At 40.2% G+C, this 23,954-nt stretch overlaps 1 protein-coding gene across 1 annotated transcript in view; it reads right to left on the reverse strand.

Moving 5' to 3' along the window:
• C4H8orf34 (chromosome 4 C8orf34 homolog) overlaps nt 1-23,954 on the reverse strand; it is a 607,786-nt gene that overhangs the window by 226,214 nt on the left and 357,618 nt on the right. The window contains exons 9-10 of the mRNA XM_062189877.1: nt 5,643-5,728; nt 2,077-2,153 (exon numbers count right to left, since the gene is read on the reverse strand). Of these exons, the coding sequence (XP_062045861.1) occupies nt 2,077-2,153; nt 5,643-5,728 (163 nt within the window). The remainder of the gene's footprint in view (nt 1-2,076; nt 2,154-5,642; nt 5,729-23,954) is intronic.

The raw sequence follows: 23,954 nt of genomic DNA on the forward strand, positions 1-23,954 counted from the left end.
TAATAAGAAGAAACAAACTGTTTCCAGAAGACACAGGAAAGCACTAGAAATATCCAGGATGTGCAATAGTTGGAAAATTTATTCTCCTGACCTCTTTCCTCTTTAGGACCTTGGACCAGCTCCTGAATTTCTGTGTTTTACTGCTTCCTCATTTATAAAATGGCTATGCCTGCAATGGAAGGAGATGTGGCAGCAGTTCAGAACATGAGGCAAGGAAGGGAATGTGTTGAATAGATGGTCTCTGTGGTTCTATTTCTAAATTTCTGCCATTTTATTAAAAGGGCAAATATTAATATTTATCTCTTGGTGGGTAATTATTTTTTAATTATTTTATTCATTAAACTGGTCTGTATTGAGAGGCTTCTATGTTGTAGGTACTCTCCTAGGGGAAACAAGATCTAAAAAAATGGGTAAAAGGCCAGCACTGTGGCTGAACAGGCTAATCCTCCGCCTTGTGGCGCCGGCACACCGGGTTCTAGTCCCAGTTGGGGCGCCAGATTCTATCCCGGTTGCCCCTCTTCCAGGCCAGCTCTCTGCTATGGCCCGGGAAGGCAGTGGAGGATGGCCCAAGTCCTTGGGCCTTGCACCCACATGGGAGACCAGGAGAAGCACCTGGCTCCTGGCTTCAGATCAGCGAGATGCGCCGGCCGCAGCGGCCATTGGAGGGTGAACCAACGGCAAAAAGGAAGACCTTTCTCTCTGTCTCTCTCTCTCACTATCCACTCTGCCTGTCAAAAAAAAAAAAAATGGGTAAAAACTCTTGTTGTAGATCTTGTATTATAGTGGAAAAAAGACAAAAAGACAAGTAAATGAAATAGGACATTAGCGGTAATAGGAGTTACACAGAAAAATTGATCTTATATTATAGTGGAATAAAATAATAATTAAAAAAAGTAAGTAAATCCTATAGGACAGTAGCAGTGTAGGAAAATAAAGAAGCAAGGTCAAGGAAGCTTCAGTGAGAAAGCAACATATCAATAAAGACACACTAATTTCATCATTCATTTTTAAAATCAATTTTAGTGCCCTTGAGCAAATATTATGAGCTAAATGTTGTGGGCTTCATCATGTCTCCCTAAAATTCATATGTTGAAGTTCTAATCCCAGTACCTCAGGATGTGTTTGGAGATAGGGTCTTAAAGAAGTAATTAAGTTGAGTGAGATCGTTAGTGTGGATCTTGATTCAGTACGAGTGGTGACACCAGTGAGGTACAACTGAGGATGAAAGGAGACAGGATCAAATGCTTACAAAGGAAAGAAGAGAGCACACAGGAAGAAGACAGCTCCCTACGCGGCAAGGAGAGAGGCCTCAGAAGAAACCAGCCCCACCAACACTTGAATCTTGGACTTCTGCCTCCTGCATTGTGACAAACAAAATGTTTATTGTTGAGGTTACCAAAGTCTGTGGTATATTGTTAATGCACCCCTAACAAATGAACACAGAGAATACAGACGTATATGAATCCAGTCGCAAAAAGTATGTTTAAAATAATGCAATATTGCTTAGTCATTTGTACAGCCACTCAGAACATTTTATAAACTTTTAGAGTTTTATAGAGATTTCAGATTTTATATTTTTCGCTTTGACTTAAAATTGCGTTTAAAATTCTTAAAACCAAGGTTTTACTTCTGATATACTCTCGTGCAGAAACAGTCTTATAAAAATATCACAAGCAGTTCATAATTATTAAAAAACATGTTTAAGTAATATGTAAATTTTAGGGTAGGCAAAATACACATCTTTCTACTAAGATATACATCACTAAAGATATTGAAGTTTAAGATGGCAGCTCATAATCTTTTGAAATGTTCACAGGCACAACCAAGCAGCTAGTAATACCAGAACTTAACTTTTCCATCTTGTTCATGTCTTAGTGGAGTTTTGTTGTATTACTCTAATAACACTGGCCAGCTCGTGTAGCAACTACTTGGTGTGACAATGTGCAGAACACTGCATACACATTTGAAAATACTCTTTAATTTAAAGATTGCTGTTTTTGATTCCTTTTTAATTTTCCTACTCATGAGATACACCAGTTTCAGAGATTAAGAAAATAAGTAAATAAATATACTTACAGATCCTACTAATTTAGATACTTTCTGGAATTCTTCCTCCTCTTCCATTAGCACTTCTTCAGGCCCAGGTAAAGAATCTATTTTAATTTAAAAAATAAATAAATAAATTATGGTCACATCATTGCTTAATAGTTCTCATCCGTAAACCTATTGGTGAGAGGCATTTTAAAGTGACTGAAGGGTGAGTGTGGGCATTGCTTGCAATGCCAACATCCATATCAAAGTGCCTGGGATGGAGTCCTGGCTCCATTCCTGATTCCAGTTTCCTGCTAATGCACATCCTGGGATGCAACAGGTGAGGCCTCAAGCACTTGAATCTTTACAACCACAAGGGAGACCCAGATGGACTTCCAGGCTCCTGGGTTCAACCTAGCACAGCCTCTGGCTGTTCAGAGCATTTGGGGAGTGAAACCACAAATAAACACTTTCTCTCTCTCCCTTTCTTTCCCCCTTTCAAATAAATGAATGAATACAGTGATTGAATTAGTTGTCAAAATATCACAATGTTTGTGGAGTGCAGAATGAAATTTATGTAGCATAAAAACAACTTACAAAAAATCCTAAGCATTTCTAATTAAGAAGTTCCCAGTGAAGTCATAATTGTGCAAGAGCTCAAATTATCTTATTTGGGCAAATAAACACTTTTGACATTCTTTCTCACAAGGAATTCACTTGAATACATTTACAGCATTGATATTTAACAAGCATTCATAGAGAGAACACATTGGTAACAATGGTTTTATATTCTGTTCTGTTTTTGTCTTGGTTGAATTTCCTGGTTATGAGTTCCATGGTCAGTGAGATTTATCATGTAGCAAAGCCCATAGAGTTTAACATGGAGGGACAACCATAAGTAGCCAGAGATTTGAAAACTTAAATATCAGATTGAATTGAAAGCTACTCAGTGGAGTGCACCCTGCCAATTAGTCCAAATCCAATGATAGAATACCAATCGAACTAGCTGCTTACAGGCAATATACAAAAGGAAAACAAAATCTTGGGGGGCTGGCACTGTGGCATAGCAGGTAAAGCCACCACCTGTGGTGCCGTCATCCCATATGGATGTCAGTTCAAGTTCCAGCTGCTCCACTTCAGATCCAGCTCTCTGCTACAACCTGGGGAAGCAGTAGAAGATGGCCCAAGTTCTTGGGCCCCTGCATCCACATGGGAGACCCTGAAGAAGCTCCTGGCTCTTGGCTTCAGATCTGCTCAGCTCTGGCCATTGCAGCCATCTGGGGAGTGAACCATCGGATGGAAGACCTCTCTCACTCTTTCTCTCTCTGCCTCTTTCACTCTATAACTCTGCTGTTCAAATAAATAACAATCTTAAGGGAAGGGAAGGGAAGGGAAGGGAAGGGAAGGGAAGGGAAGGGAGGGGAGGGGAGGGGAGGGGAGGGGAGGGGAGGGGAGGGGAGGGGAGGGAAGGGAAGGGAAGGGAATCTTGATGTTAACTCCATGTTTTCAAAGTGTTCTAAGGGGCCGGAGCTGTGGCATAGCAGGTTAAGCCACCACCTGCAGTGCCCGCATCCCATATGGGTACCAGTTCTAGTCCCAGCTGCTCCACTTCCAATTCAGCTTTCTGCTGTGGCCTGGGAAAGCAGTAGAAGATGGCCCAAGTCCTTGGGCCCCTGCACCAACATGGGAGACCCGGAAGAAGCTTCTGGTTCCTGGCTTCGGATAGGAGCAGCTCAAGCTGTTGCGGCCTTTTGGATAGTGAACCAGTGGATGGAAGACCTCTCTCTCTCTCTCTCTCTCTCTCTCTCTTTCCTTCTCTCTCTGTGTAGCTCTGAATTTTAAATAAATAAACAAATTTTTTTAAAAAGCAAAGTGTTCTGAATACATTGCTTATTAACAACAATTGGTAGGTGCGTTTGTGTAAACAATTTTGCTCTGTCTTCTCTGGAGAAATTTTTTTCTGTAAGTTGTACGATGTTCAAAATACAAGGGAGTACTTCTTAGATATTTTCTTAAGATATATTTGTCTATTTGCTTGAAAACCAGAGATAGAGATAGGTCTTCCATTCACTGCTTCACTCCCCAAATGTCTGCAACAGTTGGGGTAGTGCCAAGCCAAAGCCAAGAGCAAAGAATTCCATCCAGGTCTCCCACTTGGCTGGTAGGGGACCCAAGTTCTTGAGTCATCATCTGCTGCCTCCCAAACACATTAGCAGAATGCTAGATCAGAAGCAGAAGTGAAGGCAGAATCTGATCCCAGACACTCCCATATAGGATGTGGGCATCCCAGTGGTGGCTTAACCTGCTATTCCACCTGCCACTTGCCCCGTAAGATATTTTTCAATCTTATTGGAGCTAATGGGAAAGAAGTCTCTCAATTTTTCATCTATTACAAAATTTATCTCTTCTCATTTTTAGAATAAGAAACGAAAGCAAGGAAAGTTGAAGCAATTTTGTCAAAAACCAAGTCTCTAGCAGCTTTCACTAGAAATTTGGCTTGTGGTTACCTGAACAACCTTTTAGGAGTAGAAATCTGTAGACTGTATCACAATGGTTAACTTCATTGAACTTCTTCCTGGCATTATTTTTACTTTTGCTGCTTGCAACACAACAGGTTTTTATGCACATAATTATCCCACACATAGAAATACTATTTCTTGAACCAGTTTCAATATGAATATAAAAATCATATTAGATATAAAGATTACATTAAATAAAAATTGACATAAAAGTCACATTAGAGTTTTTGGATAGTGTCAATTATATCCAATTATTAGATTGTGTGATTCTGCCAAGTAGAAAAGAATGTACTAAATCAGAAACTTGTATTTTTTAACTTGCTGATTAGATCTACTAACATTTGAGTGTGAAGAATGCAGGATATAAATATGTCAAGGAAAGATATTAAACTTAATAACTACATTGTTAATGAATTTAAGTAAGTTTAATCAACAGCATATTATTGATGCAGTTTCCCAAGATATTATTTTTCCCAAAAAATTCAAAACCCTAGAGTTCTCAATAATTATATAAATAAAATGCTGAAAGATATTTATCTGCATATTGATAGATTGGAGTGGTTTTGATGGAATTTAAACATTTAATGAGCAAGTTGTTAAATAGCATCTGTCTAGCATCTTGTTTTGTATTAGGCATGATGGGGCATGATGGGGAACACAAGAAAACACAATTGAAGCAATTCAAAAGCAATTAGGGGATGAGACAAAGGAAACACTGGAGTGTGCTAAACATCAGTGAGCCACACAACATGACCTTACGAATGACCTAAATAAGCAAGAGAGAAGAAAAAGAACTTTGTCAGGGAAGAATAGTCCAAGTGAAAAATACAAACACTAGCTTAACTGTGAGGAGCAACTCAGATGATTCTGGAAGCTAAGGGAGCATCAACAAAAAGCCAGTCTGGGACATTCATGTTGCTAGTGAGGCAAGGCTCAACTTCCATTGTCAGGGTAAAAAGTCTATCCTAAGAATGCACCATGACATTAGCACTATAACGGATTTGAGTATGTATATATACTTTATTTCTTTCATGTTTTTTGTCTTTGAGTTGGTCTAAAACAATAATAAATATTGGTAGACTTAAAACTTACCCAAAGAATCTGGGATTATTTCATCCGGAGAATGAAGTATTTGTAATGTCTCCTCTGTTCTTTCTGCCAAGCTGTCTCCCTGAAGCCTAGATAATTAAAAAAGGTTCTTAAGACACGTCTGAATATTAAATCATGACATATGAAATGCATACTGTGAAGCATATGACTGTGAACTTCTGGACTCTAAAAACAGACATATTTCTTTAAAGTATAAATACAAGTTTACTAAAGACATTTTAAGATATGGGTTTTGGGGCTGATTCTGTGGCATGAAAGGTAAATCTGCAGTGTAAGCATCCCATATGGGCACCAGTTCCAGTCCAGGCTGCTCAACTTGTGATCTAGGTCCCTGCTAATGCCTCATCTGGGAAAGCAGCGAAAGATGGTCCAAGTGCTTGGGCCCCTGCACGAATGTGGGAAATCTGGAAGAAGTTCCTGGCTACTGGTTTCTGGCTTCAGATGAGTCCAGCTCCAGCTGTTGTGGCCATCTGGGGAGTGAACCAGTAGATGGAATCTCTCCCCCCCCCCCTGTATTGCTAATTTTCAAATAAATAAATAAATTTTTAAAAAAAGACTTTTTGCTGTTCTCACCTTTGAGATAGTTCTATCTTTCCTCTTATTTACCCAACATGGTTAGTCTAGGAAGAATTAGCTTTTCTTCTCTGCATGACCAAGGAAGTTCTATGAGTAATGTCAGCAGTGAAACTGCAAAGCAGGACTGAATGGAAGGAGAACAAGAGTCCAGACAGGCAAGCTTACCTAACTTCAGGGTGCAGATGCAGGAGGCATGGGTGTGTTTACAAAGTCAAAGAGAACTCCATCAAACACAGATCTCCAATGAACTCACCTGACCTTAAACCAACCTGACCCATGCACCTGTGGAGTGAAGACTCCTAATGTGTGTTACTGCCTGCCCAGGCTTCCAGAGACACTAGACCAGCTTCAGAGGAGGAAGATTCTGGAGGTACTTTTATGACATTATATTTCTGAGCTTCCCTATCCTCTTCTCTAGAGTGTGAAAAATGAACTAAAAGTCACTGCAAGTCGCAGTGTATATTACACTCTGAGACCATATGATCCAAGGAGGTATAGCTCAACAATACATTTTGGAACTATGTCTTGGAAGCTGTAAAATAAATACAGCTCTGCTAATGGTAGAGGACAACACATCAAAGAATCCAGAGACTAGAAGTTTCTACCAGTGTCATACTTCTTTCTTGTATATAGCTAACGGTGAATGACCTTCAGGAGAGAATTAACAAATATATGTCATATAACATTTAAATTTTTTAAGTATAAGAACAATCAATAAATACATGGTGCTCAAATGTTAAAATTCTCACTTTATCTTTTCTTTTATATACCACAGTGGAATCAAATAAAAATACACTTTTGATCTTTACAAATTCTACCATATTTACATATCTCTTTCTTATCTTTTTGTGTAATTATAAATACTGTAAATTATACATGTATTTTTATTTTTATAATATTATATTACATATTACCTTCTAAATATAAAACTGTATTTACTGTATTTTATCAATTAAAGACAAATTCTCAAGGGGGTTTTCTGATAGTCATAATTTTGTTTGGTCAGCTATAAGTGGTTTTATATATTTAATTTACTTTTTAAAATTTACTTTGGAAACACACCAGTTCCGATAAATTAATTAGTTATATTTATGTCAGGTATTTCCTACTGTTTTCTCTCTATTTTTACTCACTTGCAGTAAATAAGAGAGTTACTTCAATAATAAGAAATATCAAGGGGCCTGCACTGTGGTATAGTAGGTTAAGTCTCTACCTGAGGCGTGTGCATCCCATATGGATGCCAGTACTACAAGTCCTGGCTGCTCCTCTTCTGATCCAGCTCTCTGCTGATGGCCTGGGAAAGCAGTTGAAATGGCCCAAGTGCTTGGGCCCCTGCACCCACGTGGGAGACCTGGAGGAGGCTCCTGGCTCCTGGCTTCAGATCCGCCCAGCTCCGGCTGTTGCGGCCATTTGGGGAGTGAATACGGAAGACCTCTCTCTCTGTCACTCCCTCTCTCTGTCTGTAAGTCTGCCTTTCAAATAAGTAAATAAATCTTTTAAAAATATATCAAATATGATTTTTTGATCTCTCTTTGTCTAGGACCATTCAATCAAAATTTATCAAAGAGATAAGCTATATAGATATATCAGATATTGAAAAAATTAAGTAGAAATTATGATTAAAACTTCATACTAAGCTCCAACACATTCCAGTACTTAATTTTAGGTAAAAGACCTAGTAGAAAAATAAATCTCTAAAAAAGGCAGAAAGAAACAAGACACACAAATCATGTTGTATTATTTTGCTCATTGCATGCATCAATAAGACAAAATATTTAACATAATGTTTAATTAACATGCTCAAAATAAGCCAAATGTTGTAGAGATGAGAAGAAATAATAACTGCTCTTGATTTCACAGAATTCTCAATCTACCCGAGTTGAAAAGACAAATGTCCATGCATAAAAACCTAGCAAATTGGGTGGCCTTGAGCTGGCTCATCTTTGTCCAAACACTGCCCTGCAGATACCTCAAGAGTCGAGTGTACCGTGACTTGGCACCAGCTCCTTTGTGGAATGCTTCACAGCCCTGCTGTCTGTAAGTGCGCTGCCAATGTTCCCCAGCTGCAACCCACACAGGACTCCCTCTGTAAGAGGTTAATGGGCGCTGTGCAAACAAGGGCTGTGTGGGCAAGTCCGGGAAACACAGCTTTAAAAACGTAAATTGCTTTTTGTTGTTTTGTTTTTTCACTACAAGAGTTTTACTCATACTCCTAAGCTCCCTTCTCTTTGCTTAGTAAAACCGCTCTTCCTACTCCTCTCTGTCACACTGAGATCCCTTCCCTGCTAAGGATATTCGAATGTCCCCTTTTCCAAAAGACGCTGCCTGAACCCATGACTTCAGATAACAGTGGATGATTTAAATTAGCCTTTCTTCTCTTTGCTCACAGACTAAGCTCAGGCTCAAAACGTTCTTTTTCAACCCAAGTATCTGGATCTATTTACCAATCTCAAAGTCTCTTGGGGAACCTTCCCCTCCACTTCACCCTCCCCTAACCCAAGGCCAGACCTGTCAAAACTGCTCCACGCCAGAAGTCTATAAATCTAATGTTCTATTCTCTGACAACAAACTTACCTCCTTTGGGCTCTTTCACAATCTGTTTTATTTATTTTTTTAAGATTGTATTTATTTTATTTGAGAGGTAGAGTTACAGAGAGTGAGAGGGAGAGACAGAAAAAGGTCTTCATTCAGTTGGTTCACTCCCCAAATGGCCACAATGGCCAGAGCTGTGCCGATCGATCTGAAGCCAGGAGCTAGGAGCTTCTTCTGGGTCTCCCACACAGGTGCAGGGGCCCCAGGACTTGAGCCATCTTCTACTGCTTTCCCAGGCCATGGCAGAGAGCTGGATTGGAAGAGGGGCAGCCGGGACTTGAACCGGAGCCCATCTGGGATGCCGGTGCCACAGGTGGAGGATTAACCTACTGCACCACTGCACCGGCCCCTCACAATCTGTTTTAGCACGGTCTCTTGGACCAGTTGTACATCTTCATTTCTCTGTTTTCTCTGGATATCCAGTCCCTGCTGATTTGCTTCCTTCCCTACTCAGCTAGGACTTATTGTCTCTTAAAATTCCTTGCACTCTGTGCCTCGGTCATCTTGTCCAATCAGACTCCAGTCCTGTAGGAATCTACCACTTTCCTGCACATGTGCAGCTGAATACTGAAGACACTCATGCCACTCAAAGAGAATTGACTGCTAAGTACAAATCAGTGATCTCCAACTTTAAACGTGGTCTTCTTGGTTTCCTTTTTTCTCCCTTTCCTTTCAAGGTCTATTCAACAATATCACCTCTTTTCTATGTGATCCAGAAAAAAACATGCAACCAGGAATAAAGATCTTCAACTCCCCTTCACACAACACCTCCAGAATTATTTTTATCCTGACCCAGGTTCCTTGCAATCCAATTCACAGAAGGTAAAGTCCTGTATTTCCACCAGGCTGGTGATTTGGATTATGTTGTCTCATCTCCGTCTTGGACCTCAATCTATTTAGTTCACATCAACTCAAACACCAGTATTCAACATGTTTATCTCCATCGCATATTTTTCAACAACATATGAGCAAGTTCACTTACTTTTCAGCTTAAAAAAAAGTAAACACAAAAATAAAATCCCACCCACAAGTAGCTCAACTAAAACCTATGGCTGCTGCCTTTTCTTATCTATTGTTCTCTAAGACAAACTCCTAAAATATTTTTCTTTTGGGGCAATAGTGGCAGCATAGAGGGGTAAGCCTCTGCCTTCAATGCTGGCATCTTACAGCGTTTGTAAGAGTCCCAGCTGCTCCACTTCAGATCAAGCTCTGTACTAAGGCACCAGGGATGACAGCAAAGATGGCACCTGCCACCCAGTGGAAGATCCAGATGAAGGTCCTGGCTCCTGGCCTCTAGCTTTGGCCTAACCCAGCCCTGATTGTTGCAGCCATTTGGGGAGTGAACTACTGCATAGAAGATCTCTCTTTTTGTCTCTCTCTGTAACTCTATCTTTCAAATAAATATTTTTTAAAAAGTCTTCTTTCAATGCCTTCACTTGCACAGTTTCTGTATCCTCCTCAACCTGTTTGATTTGCTTTGTGCCTCTGCCACTGAAAAACTGACCTGCTAATTGTCATCTACAATGGACACAATTTAGATACTATCTTTATTTAACGGTGTTTGAATACCTGTTTGAATACCTCCTGTTTCTTGAGGCTGTCACTGCTAGCTCTCTGTAATCCCTCTCTCCGGCGTCACTCCTTGGTAGGGTCTCCGGTCTTTGCAGATTTTTAAATATTTATCCTCTCAGCTCTATCCGTTGCACCCATTTCTCACTCTACACCATCTTCCTGAATTGTCTGATCTAGCTTTATGATTTTAATCATGTAAAGGTTGAGGCTTTTCAGATCTTTATCTAAATCCTCAGTTCAAGATTGACATACACAAATTCTTGCACAGCAATTTACTTGGATATAGCAAGCACCTTAAAGGCAACACTTCCAAAAGAAAATTATCTTCATTATTATTCTGCCTCTCAATATACCTGACTAATCAATCCCAGTCTTACTAATTGTACTTCCAGAAATGATTTCTTGAATTTATCAGTTCTTTGTACTATCACTATAGAATTACTGCTCATTTTTTATTTTTCTAAATTATTGTTCAGTTTTCTAACTTGGAAACCGGCCCTCTCAAATTCCAATTTCCATATGGCTACCAGAGTGTTTAAAAACATAAATACAATAATATTACTTTCATGTTTTAAGTATTTTAGTGCATGAAGTTTTAACCTTAGTATTTTCACTAGGTCCGTGGACAAGCTTTAGGGGAATCACAGTAATTCACAATGCACAGAATAAAGAGCTTTTGGCTGGATGTGATCCATTTTGAGAGCCAGTACTTTTAACCAATTTCTCTAAATAATTCTTGACATAAAGGGGTTTCATAACTACCATTTTATTGGCTTCTCATCACCTGTAGGAAGAGTTATGGTTTCCTTAGCAAGTCGTGGGCCTCTCTATTGCACAATCCTTACATCTGTCGGCACATTCATCCTATTGGGTATTCCACCATGAATTTTATACAACATAACATTCAAGCTGCTTTCACTCTTTTGCAGATAGTATTATTAAGTTTCTTTGTCACTAGACTATTATCTCTGGCAGCATTTACTCACTCCTATTCCCCTCCTTTTCACTATTTGGCATATTCTTAGTTTTTTATTCTAGATTCTTCTCTTTTCAGAAGATTTTCTTCCATAAGTCTTAGCATCTGCTTAAATCTTTACCATAGTACTTTCCTTGCTGTATTTTAATTGTCTGTTTTAAAAATCCACGTTTGGCAACACATTGCAAGTGCCTTAAAGGCAAGAAGTTTGCTCTTCATATTTGTAATGTCCCTAAAGTCTAGCTTAGAACAATCTTGATACATTGTAAATTATAAAAGAGATGGTTTAAGGTATTTTTAGTGATCATTTCACCTTGAAAATAAAGAAAGGAAAGTTTGACCCAGCCTATGTATGGGGAATATTGTATGGAATACCATGGATACTACAGTTTTGATTATATTTCTCTTAAAAGTGGTAAAAATTATCTTGCATATATTTCGAGTTAACTAATTCCTTGCCTGGTTTATCCTAATGCAGAGGCTTATAGATGTGTTGTAAGATCTAGGAGGCAAGCATGAGGGATTCAATGTGAAACATACAAAGAATAAACCCAATACTTGGATGGAATTTTGGATAATTATTATACAAGTGGCTGTTACACAATCTCATAAAATTTTCTAAGGATACTACTGAGATGTGTTCACCTGAAGGATGAAAAGGTAAAACCTTTACTGTTAGGCGTGGGGTCAAGGGTGGTCTTTGAACACTGATACCCCTAGATTTTTTAGCTACAAGTACTTTAGTGTTGAATGTCTTCCATTTGCCATCCTAGCTCTCAGGTGAAATGCTGAAGGCTGCACCTGACAAAGCTGGTTGCCACAGCTTAAAGCATGTGCAGGAATAACTGTCAAGAAGAGGCAAGGCAGAGTATCCAAAAGTGGACTGCAGGGCTCTGGCCCCATGATGTACCGGGTAAAGCTGCCACCTGTAGTGCCGGCATCCAATATGGCTGCTGGTTCAAGTCCCGGCTGCTCCACTTCTGATCTAGCTCTCTGCTATGGCCTGGGAAAGCAGTAGACGAGGGTCCAAGTCCTTGGGCCCCTGCATCTACGTGAGAGACCTGGAAGAATCTCCTAGCTCCTGGCTTTGGATGGGCTCAGCCATCCAAAGCAGCCATCTGAGGAGTGAACCAATGGATGGAAAACCTTTCTTTCTCTATGTGTCTGCCTCTCTGTAACTCTGCCTTTCAAATAAATAAATAAATCTTTAAAAAAAAAAGTGGACTGCAGGGGCCGGTGTTGTGGCATAGTAGGTAAAGCTACCACCTACAATGCCAGCAACCCATATGGGCACCTGTTTGAGTCCCAGCTGCTCTACTCATAATGCAGCCCCTTGCTAATGGCCTGAGCAAAGCAGAAGAAGATGGCCCAAATACTTGGGCACCTGCCACAGATGTGGCAGACCCAGATGGAGTTTCTGGCTCCTGGCTGTGGCATGGCCCAGCCCTAGCTATTGCAGCCATTTGGGAGAATGAACCAGCAGATGGAAAATGAATCTGTGTGTGTGTGTGTGTGTGTGTCTCCCTTTCTCTCTGTTGCTCTTTCAATAAGTAAATACATCTTTTTAAAAATTAATGAATCAGATCTAATTTTATATTGTCCAGTGAAAATGATTAGAGGAAACATTGTAAAACAATCTATATAGAAGTTCATGAGTCATTAATCACTTTCCACTAATTCTTAACAGTGAAAAAATCAATGAAAGATTATGTTCACAAAGATTATTGTGCCTATCACTATCATAATATCCATCACATGTGCATGATCAATAAATATTCATTAAATAAATGTTGCTAAATTGCCCCCAGAATCTTAAAAATATGCATCAGGAAAATGGACCAGTCAAGAAAAAAGAAATCAGAATTCATTCTGGGGATTCGTAGCAGTGATTAAATTTTTGCTACCTTGTGATATTTTGAGATCCAACTGACTTTAATATTTAACTCAGTAAGGAAAAGTAAAGAAACTGAAAACAGGGCCCATTGAAACCAAGTCCTGGAACACAAGGATTGGTTAAAACACAAGCTCATCAGCTATACCCATTCTGAGCGGGAAGTTTAAATACAGTTGGGAGAGAAAAGGAAAGGTGATTTGTACCTTTTAAGACCAGTGGCTGGAGTGGAATGGGTGAGAGGATGGATAGTAAGTGTAGATAAAGAGGCAGCTAAGATTACATCAATCAGGATATACCACAACATCATGTAAATATTTGATGGTATTCCCTGATAAAAATGGGTATCCTTTGGGGGGTTTGGAGACAGAAGAATAGAGGCAGTATTTGCTGCAGCAGTTAAGATGCTACTTGGAAAAAAAGAAGATGCTACTTGGGATACTTGCATTCCTTATGTTAGTGCCTGATTCAAGTCCTTGCTCTTCCACTTTCAATCTAGCTTCCTGCTAATACATCCTGGGAAGCAGTAGATGGTGGCTCAAGTACTTAAGTCCCTGAACAGAACTCCCAGCTCCTAGCTTCAGTCTGGCCCAGCCCAGGGTACTGCAGGGAATGAACCACTAGGTGTAAATCATATTCTCTCTCTCCCTCTCTCTAGCTCTCTCTTTCCCCTCCACCCTCTCCCTCTCTCTCTCCCTTTGAAATAAAGTGAAAATAACTGCATAATGTATTTTTTAAAAATAAACAGATGGGTAGCATGATCATGTTTGCTTCAAAAACAATCACTCTGCCTGCTATGTTGAAGATGGTCTGTCCAGGGCAAGCACAAATTCCAGGAGACTCAGTTTTACAGCGATCTTGTTAAGAGATCACTATGGCTGATGCAAGGCACCCTTGAAAGAGGTGGCAAAAGGGGGGCTGGTTCTGGGTAAATTCTGGAGCTTCAACCTCATTTATGTCCTGAAAAATGAAATTTAAGATGTGACAAAAGGGAGAGGAAAAAAATAAATGTTTAAAGTTTTTGATCTGAGCAACTGAACTGATCATGTCCTCATTTGCTGAACTCTGGAAAACTGACAAAGATTTGGTGGGGATTCAGTGGAATCCGGTTTGGGAAAGTGCAAGTTTAAAATGCATTTAGATGTGTAGATAATGATGTAGAAGACAGCTGAATAATCCTGTGGAGATGTTGAACAAGGGCTTGGAGAATAATACATAAGCTTTGCTTTTAGTAGGTCCAAAATCTTTACACAGAACATCAGTATATGATAAACTACAATCAAATTCAGCAATTTTGGATACATGATTTTCTGCTTCACTGAAAAATAAATAGTATGTCAATTACATCATAGGAGCCATATAAACAATGGGGTTTATGAAATTTGGAACCATTTCTTTCAAAGAAAAAATTAACTTATCTTTTCCCTCTAATGTCTAGTTTTAACTTACAAAGACTCTTTGTTAGCTGTCTTCACTGAGTTACTTCTAAGTCTCCTTCTAAATGTTAATTTTCCATTTTAGAATTTCTCCACATTTATTTTCTAATGGGAAGTCTAACAATTTAGTGTCACTTATTCAATGTTGAGGTCTTAAAAAGATCAAGATCATCATGAGCATCAAAAATGTATGGGGGACCTTCAAAGACCAAGCTCTTCCGGAGCCCTGAGCTTCTGATCCGGCATGAGACCTACCTGTTTCTGCCTGACCTCCCAATGACTGTAAGTGTCCTGAGGTCTGGGACCAGGCCCGATATTCCCTGCACCACCAGGTCCTTGCATGCATTCCACAACCTTTCCCCTGAATAACTACGGAATTCAAAGATGTTTACTCAGCATTTGAGTGGTTCCTTTCCTACTCTGCCTTATGAAATATTGACTTCCTCCTCTCCATGCCTATATTCTTCAAGGAATTAGCAGGATGTTCTTCCTCCCACTCTGTTTCCCAAACCCACCTACTCCACCTCACTGTTCTCTCTATTAAAATTTCTTTGAGAGTCAGAGGTGGAGACAGAGAGAGGCTAAGGGGAATCTTTCATCTGCTGGTTACCCAAATTCCTACAACAGTTGGATTTGGCCCACACTGAAGCGAGTAGCCAGGAGTTCAACTGAGGTCTCCCATACGGGTGGCAGGGACTTGAGCCGTCACCTACTGCCTCCAGTAGACACATTAGAGAGGAACTGGAATTGAAAGCAGAGCTGGAATTCAAACCCAGGCACTCTGACATGGGATGTGGGCATCCCAAGCAGTGTCTTAACCGCTGAGCCACACTTCTACTCACTCACTCCTCTCTTTGTGCCTTGATCATTCCAGCTGGACCCTTTGGTTTATGTTCTGCTTACTTTGATTCTGTCCTTGGCAGCACTTCCAGGTCCCTAGACACTGCTCCACCTTCCAGGGTCTCCTTTGCTAAGAGAAAACATTCAGCAGTACCTAGATTTCCTTTTGTATTTTACTGTGTTCTTCTAGATAGTCTCCTTTCTTCTAGCACTCATCTGTGCAGGCTCTTGCTATTGAGAAATTCTTGCTGTTGGTGTTGAGGGAAGCTAAGTGATGAATCAAGGTAAAGTTTTTTGTTTTTGTTTTTCCTGAAAGCAATGGAACATGACATTCTCTCTCATGTGAGGGCTTTTCTTAAATGTTACTTATTAGATTCACTCCCTCCTTCAGAAGAACCTCTGAACACCACCACTAAAATATAATGATTAATGATGACATAGAGATTTTAAAAACATGCTTTTTCCTGTTAAATTTGCCTTTTACTTCCTATCTCCCGAAAGTGAGATGCAGGTCTATCTTTATATGCAGCACTATCTTTAGTGCTCTAATCAAATCTACACTGCTCTCATTCACACAGGATGGCAGACGCGTAGCTGCCTCTTATCTGGGCTGCTAATTACTTTCCTGGCCGAGGCTTAAGAATTTTAAAATAAGTACTCATGAGAATAGATTTGCTCTGGTTTTGATCTCTTCTGCTTGACCTCAAACCAGATGTAAAAATGTCAGCCCCAAAATGAGGCAGAGAAGATGAGGCACAGAACACGACTGGGAATCACTACACCAGATTTTCCAGCTGATACAATCAGATTGTGGGCCACTGACTCACCACACACATTGACCAGATTATTATGTGCACAAAAGGCTGATGCTAAGGACATCCCAACTTTCCTAAATTCTTAAGGATGAGAAAGGATGATGTTAAATTGCCTCTGGAGCCAAAAGAAATTCCAGGGAAAAGAGGCCAAACATGAAATGTTTGGGCTGGAGATAGCCCAGGGCCCTGGAATCAGCATGCTTCCTTAATAACCACTGTTCATGCACATCTTTAATTCCACGTCATGTTCATAAGAGGAAGCAGTGCTATGTGGGGATGCTTTCAATTTTTCATCCTCTCCACAAGTGGGCCCTTGGTAAAAATCTATCCCAATGGAAAGACACAGTTAAGGTTCATATTTGATTTTTGTAGGATAGTGGTTCTTAAATTTTGGGATGCCTTGGAATTTCCTCAAGCATTTCTTAAAGTAGAGGTTACTGGGCTCCAATCACAGAATTTCAGGTTCAGAAAGTTTAGGGTACAGCATAAATCTCGTGCTTCAGGGGCCAACGTTGTGGTGCAGAAGATTAGCTGCCCATTGCATCACATACCTGAGTGTGAGTTGGAGTTCCCGCTCCTTTCTTCCAATCCAGTTCCTGCTAATGTGCTTGGGGAAGGCAGCAGAAGATGGCCCAAGTCATTAGGCCCCCACTATCCATGTGGAAGACCTGCAGGGAGTTTGAAGCTCCTACCTTTGACCGGGCTGCATCTTGGCTGTTGTGGTCACCTAGCAGGGGTGAACCAGTGAATGAAAGATCTCCCTCTCTCTCTCTCTCTTTCTGCCTCCCCTCTGCCTTTCAAATAAATATACCTTTAAAAAAAATCTAGGCTTCTAACAAGTTCCAGGTGATGTTGATACTGCTAGTGAGTGATACTTTCTATCTTTAGAAGATTTATTTATTTATTTGAAAGGCAGAGAGTTGTAAAGAAATGGAGAGACAGAAATCTTCTATCCATTGCTTTACTCCTAAAATGGCCGCAAGAGCCAGGCCAAAGCTAGGAGCCTGGAACTCTATCTGGGTCTCCCATGTGGGTGCCAGGGTCCCAAGAAGTTGGATCATTTTCTGTTGCTTTGCCATGCACATGAACAGGGAGCCAGTGGAAGTGGAACAGCCAGGACTCAAACCAGCATTCATACGGGATGCTGGCACTGCAGGCAATGGCTTAATGACTGTACCACAACACTGGCCCCAGGTAATGTTGTCTTTACAGCTATGGAATGAGATAGACCTTTCTACCCATCCTCACTGCTGTAGTGTGGCAGCAGACACAGAATGCCAAAAACAGAGAAGACCCTACCAGAGGGTGTAGGTGTTTACTTTCTCTATCTGGCTGAGTAATGACTTCTGGCTAAACACCTGATTGTATTCCCACATATGTTATGATCTGGTCTTCCTGGAGTCTGATTGCACTGGAGCTCAGGATGCTGCATGCTTCACGTAATCCAGAGAAGTTTCGGGCAGCAATATCACGTTCAGCAGCAGCTGTGAGGAGTCTTGTTAGAGTGCTGATTTCCAGCAGGTTGAAAAATGGGCCTGTGTGCAGAGCCAAAACACCCTTTTGAAAAGTCGCCAAAACTGTCATTCTCTCCTCATTCCATCCCCTCCTTTAATCAGGGACCCCTTATTCATGGTACAAAAACCGAGGGCTGCCTCACATATGTAGATCATGGGAGACCACCCCGTTTTTTGTGCATTTTTTGGAGGCATCTGTTAGATAGCTGTTCCCTTTGTATGTAGCTGATCGCTCTTGCCCTCTGGGAGTAGAGACAAACTCGACAATTTTGGACTTTTCCACACCACAGCACAAGAGTGAAAGTGTGTCATGCTGCCTTGGTAAGATGACTTAAGTCCCTTTCATTGGTTTTTGCATTTCGTAAGATTTAGGAAAATTGATATTAAATTGTGATAACTTGAAGAATTAGAAGGAATCCTGAAATTTCCCAATTAATAGGAATATTATTTTGAATCAAAGACAGGTGAGATTTTAATAGGGTTCTATCTGCCCATAAATGGCAATTTTTTTTTTAAATTTTTTGACAGGCAGAGTGGACAGTGAGAGAGAGAGAGACAGAGAGAAAAGTCTTCCTTTTTCCGTTGGTTCACCCTCCAATGGCCACTGCGGCCGGCGCACCGCGCTGATCCGAAGACAGGAGCCAGGTGCTTCTCCTGGTCTCCCATGGGGTGCAGGGCCCAAGCACTTGGGCCATCCTCCACTGCACTCCCAGGCCAGAGCAGAGAGCTGGACAGGAAGAGGGGCAACCGGGACAGAATCCGGCGCCCCGACCAGGACTAGAACCTGGTGTGCCAGCGCGGCAAGGTGGAGAATTAGCCTATTGAGCCGCGGCGCCGGCCTAAATGGCAATTTAAAGAACGTTCCCAGTGATATGTAATATTATAAATATGGATGAATTGCTACTAGATATGGAGCCAGCACGAAAAAATGAATCAGGGGAAGCCTCATAGCAGTCATTGCTGAGAACGTTGTACACTCTTGTAGGCTGGAAACAGAGGAATTCCCAGAAAACTCAAGAGGGGTAAGGACAGAGGACAGGAAAAAAAATCTAAGAAAAGTCCCTTAGAATCCTAAGACCACTGTGTTGTTAAGGAAGGTCAGCTGGCGTGCTGCTACCCAGTCAAACAAAAAAGGCTGCCTGAGGGGAATTTTGTGACTCCTGCAAGATTTAAGATCACACATTGCATGGATCACGCCACTGAATTGTAGGAAAGCTCCCCTACTCTGGATAAGTGAGGGCAGAGGGTGAGGGCGGTCAGTGAGATGGGGACCTCTTCACAGGTAGCTCCCCACAGTAAGTCAGTAGCATATTATTCTACATGAAGAAAATGGGTTGAGACTTGTCACTAACAAGACATACTTGAAGAGCCAGAAGTTCAGAATCCTGTACCCTCTATCTGCCCTTCCTGGAAATCTTCCCATGGGTGGTACAATGCATAAGAATCGAAATGCAGAACTCATTGCTAAGCAAGCCTTAAAGCTAGGAGATGAGTGGCAAGCACTGAAATGGCCCACATAATTGGAATAAGTATAAATAATTTCAGTGACTATAGTGAGGGATCACTGTGATTCTAGGTAGAGAAGATACTTGAGGGGAAAAAATGCAAGAGTAGTTTAGCAATAACAAAGTGATGCAAAAACTGAAAGAATGGGAGGGAGCTGGGATGGCTTTGGTTATGGCAACCCTACATCAGAGGAGACAGATGCTGTGTTTTGCTAATGCAACAGTTTGTTCGTAATTGTTTTAGGACTAACTATAGAAATAAAACAAGCTTGCAGAGCTTAGAAATTATAACAGACAAAATACAGGAAGTAAAGAAAACATCAAGAAAGTATTGGAGTTCAAAAAGTAACAAATTGCAGAATATATGAAGGTCTTCAGATTGTGAAAAAGGTGATTATGAAAAAACTATACATAGATTTCAAAATTTCTTGCACCAAAGTAAACTTAACAATTAATTCTGTTATTCTATAATCTTTTTATATTTAGTATAAAATAAATGCTTATTTATTTAATACCCACTATTGGACAAAACCTACTACATATAGACTAAAACAGACTTGTCTGACACAAAATTATAAATAACATTTAAAAGTCAAGGGACAGAGGAAATATGCTAGAAAATTTCAAGGAAAATTTTAACTATAGTTTAATATTACCATTAGGGAAAGTAGAATTCAATTTTTGAAACTAGAGTTGGGAACATTGTGTAGCAGATAAGATACCAGTTAAGACAACGCATCCCACATGGACTGCCTCTGTTCAATTCCTGGCTCCAGCTTCTGACTCCAACTTCCTGAAAACGCAGAGCCTGGGAGACAGTGCTACAGCTCAGGTGACTGGGAACCTGTTACCCACCTGGGAGACCTGGATTGAGTTCTGGGCTCCTGCCTTTGCCACCCCAGCTGTTGCAGATAGTTGAGGAGTGAGCCAGCAGATGGGAACTCAGTCTATCTGTGATGCTCTCTCTCTCTCTCTCTGCCTCTCCCATAAATAATTAAGTAATCTTTAAAAAACGTGAAAGATGTTTCTAATGCAGGGGGAGTATGTATTGATGAACAGCAAAATGAACTGTGAGCTGTTTCTTCACCCAGTCAGACCCCACCTATCGTTTTAGCCTATTGTCATCTCATCTGTAGACTAGCCTAGCACACGATTACTATGGCATTTATGAAACTGAGGGGAAGACCAGAGAATAAGAACTCAGCTTTATTGAATTTACTCAACTGGAACACAATCTTCCAAAGAGCACTGAACGTCCCTGCCTGGTTCATGATTGCTTCCCACAACCCTAGAGTTTTAATTATTCAATTGCCTAATTGTAGTATATTTTTATTAGCTGAATTTTATAGCACAAAAGAGTTTGAGAAAGAACAAACAATGTAGGACTTTTCCAACTAGCTACCTAGTAGAGATTTAAAACATGACTTGGGGACAAGTGAATACATGTGAAATAATAATAATAAAAAAAAACACTCCTAAAGGGTAATTTGATATAATTATATATAAATTTTATATAAATAGATAATTGATTCATTGTTTTATATGTTTTTTGAATCATAAATTTTTCTTGAGGAAATCATCTTGACATATGGGAGGAGGAGCTGCATTGTGGCATAACAGGTAAAGCCATTGCCTGTAATGCCTGCATCCCCTGTGGGTGCCAGTTCGAGTCCCAGCTGTTCCACTTTGGATCCAGCTCCCTGTTAATGCACCTGGAAAAAGCATCAGAAGATGGCCCAACTGCTTGGGCCCCTGTATCCACGTAGGAGACCTGTAGGAAGCTCCTGGCTTCTGGCATCAGACCAGTCCAGCTCTGGCTGTTGCAGCCATTTGGGGAATGAATCAGCAGATGAAAGATACTCTCTCTCTCTCTCTCTCTCTCTCTCTCTCTCTCTCTCCCCCTCTCTCTCCCTCTCTCTCCCTCTCTCTCTCTCCCTTTCTTTGTAAATCTGCCTTTCAAATTAATATATAAGTATTAAAAAAAGATACTTCAGAAAAATGAGAAAGATATTCATCACTGAGTTGCTTAAGAGAGAAATTAAATATATACAATAAGGGACGGGTTTATAAAAATCAAAGCATGGTCAGCATTGTACCACAGTGGGTTAAGCTGCAGGCTTTGATGGTAGCATCATACAAGCACTGGTTTGAGTCCCACTTGCTCCACTTCCAATCCAGCTCCCTGCTAGTGTGCTTGGAAAAGCAGTGCAAAATGGCCCAAATGCTTGGGCTCCTGCCACCCACATGGGAGACCCAGAAGGAGTTCCTGGCTCCTAGATTCATCTTGGCTCAGCTTGAGCTGTTGTGGCTATTTGGGTAGTGAACCAGCGAGTGATAGATGACTCTCTCTATATCTGCCTTCCTGTAACTCCACTTCTCAAATAAATAAAAAATAATGAAAAGAAAAAAAAATGAAAGGGCATATATATAACAGTGGCTTAAACAATGAGAAGATGCAATGCAGATAAATATTCACCAATGTGTTAGATGAATCACATAAAATTAAATGAAGACGTATACATGCTCTCATGAAACAAAAGAGCTAGATGATACAGTGGTACATAAAGGATAGATGGATAGATGATAAGCAGATAGAAACTGGATTCAAAATATCTGTACCAAACTCAAGGAAAGTATGATTTCAGAATATGTGGCAACAACATTACAAGGAAATCTTAATTTTCCAAATTCAAAGTTCTATGAACGCTCTCTATAGTACAGTAGACGAGGATTAGCTGTAGGAAATTGAAGCAGACAAACATAATTTGGTCTCCTGCTTCACTGTGCATTAGCACTGATGTATTCATAATAGGCAATAAACTGTTGCTCATTGAGTCTGACGTCAGCACTAGCCTCGTCTTGCTTTGTTTTCTAGATTTTTAAGTCGCTGTAGGGCAGGAAGTTTGAGTGGTATAAGTTTGTGTTCAACATAACTTTGCATAGGCCAGTACAAACTCAGATAATAAATAGTGTTTAAATGACTCAATACTAAGTTGCCTTATTTATTAGAGTTCAGATAGCACTGTAGATTTTGCTGACAAACAAGTTGATGAACTGGAAAAGAAGATGGGTTTAGAAACTGTTAAGCATGTGAAGTCCTTGAGGAGGTTATCAAGGAAAAGATGGAGTCCCCCTTTTATTCTTTTAACAATGCTTTTAAAATTCTAAAGAAGGGCAACCCGTTGGATATAAATATCTGCATAATTGGCAGAAAGATACCAAGATAATTCATTGTTTGCCTTAACATTCTAGGCAGGACTTATATCCAGTGACTTACCAGGGAACACAAATACTGCTTTGTTAAAATTTAACTATCTTAGCCTAGAATTTAGTTTTTCCTAATGTGTAAATCAATTTTTCCATTGAAATGATAATATAATTTACTTATACTGAAATGTTTTCTACCTGTATCCTGCTCTGATAACCAGCCATAAGCCCATAAGTAAGAGTTTTCCAATGGTCTTTTTCTTTTTTCTTTTTTTTTTTTTTTTTTTTTTGGGACAGGCAGAGTGAACAGTGAGAGAGAGAGAAACAGAAAGAAAGGTCTTCCTTTTGCCGTTGGTTCACTCTCCAATAGCCGCCGCGGCCAGCGTGCTGCAGCCAGCGCACCGCACTGATCTGAAGACAGGAGCCAGGTGCTTCTCCTGGTCTCCCATGCAGGTGCAGGGCCCAAGCACTTGGGCCATCCTCCACTGCACTCCTGGCCACAGCAGAGAGCTGGACAGGAAGAGGGTCAACCGGGACAGAATCCGGCACCCCGACTGGGACTAGAACCCGGTGTGCCGGCGCTGCTAGGTGGAGGATTAGCCTGTTGAGCCAGGGTGCCGGCCTCCAATGGTCTTAAATAATTGCAAATTTCATTTATTTTTATACATCATATAATTTTATACACTTTTATTATGTATCAAGTCAAAAAATACTCTTTCTCAGATTTCGTGTATTTTTCTGACTCAAACATGACATGAGTTAGATGTTACCAAATTTCTGTTTTTAAGTGAGAAAACAGATTAATATATTTAATATTCTTCAGAAAACTATTAGTAAAACAAGAGCTGCATTGAGCTCCCTGGAAAATACAGACTAACTAAAACATAGCACAATGGCCTTGTAGTCAATCATGTGCTGTTATTTCCAGGTGCTGTTTCAGACTTCACCATAAGCACCAACTTGGGAAGACAAAATGAAGAGCATCTTATGCAGGCCATTTAGGAACTATGATCCAATTATAAAGGTAATTAGCATAACAAGTAATTGGAAGTAATTTCAATTTCAATTTGACTACAATGAGTACCAGTGAGATCAATTATGTCACGCAAGTGAATAATAAATAAGTTTCTATCTGTGGGTAAAAGGGTGAAATGTGATTTTAGACTATTTGTTCCTATTTCTCATATAATATGCCTCATTTTATATCAGTAGGGAAATGAAAATGGAAAACAAAGATAAGAAGAGTCATTTAAATCAATTTCCCCATATTATCACAGCAAACTCCAAGAATGCTACTGTTACTACATCGTCAGAAAAAAAAATAATTAAGTGAAAAATAGATATTAGAATACTTCCAAAATTTTCTTTAC

The sequence above is a fragment of the Lepus europaeus genome, chromosome 4 (assembly GCF_033115175.1).
Source record: "Lepus europaeus isolate LE1 chromosome 4, mLepTim1.pri, whole genome shotgun sequence".
NCBI classification, from domain to species: Eukaryota; Metazoa; Chordata; class Mammalia; order Lagomorpha; family Leporidae; genus Lepus; species Lepus europaeus.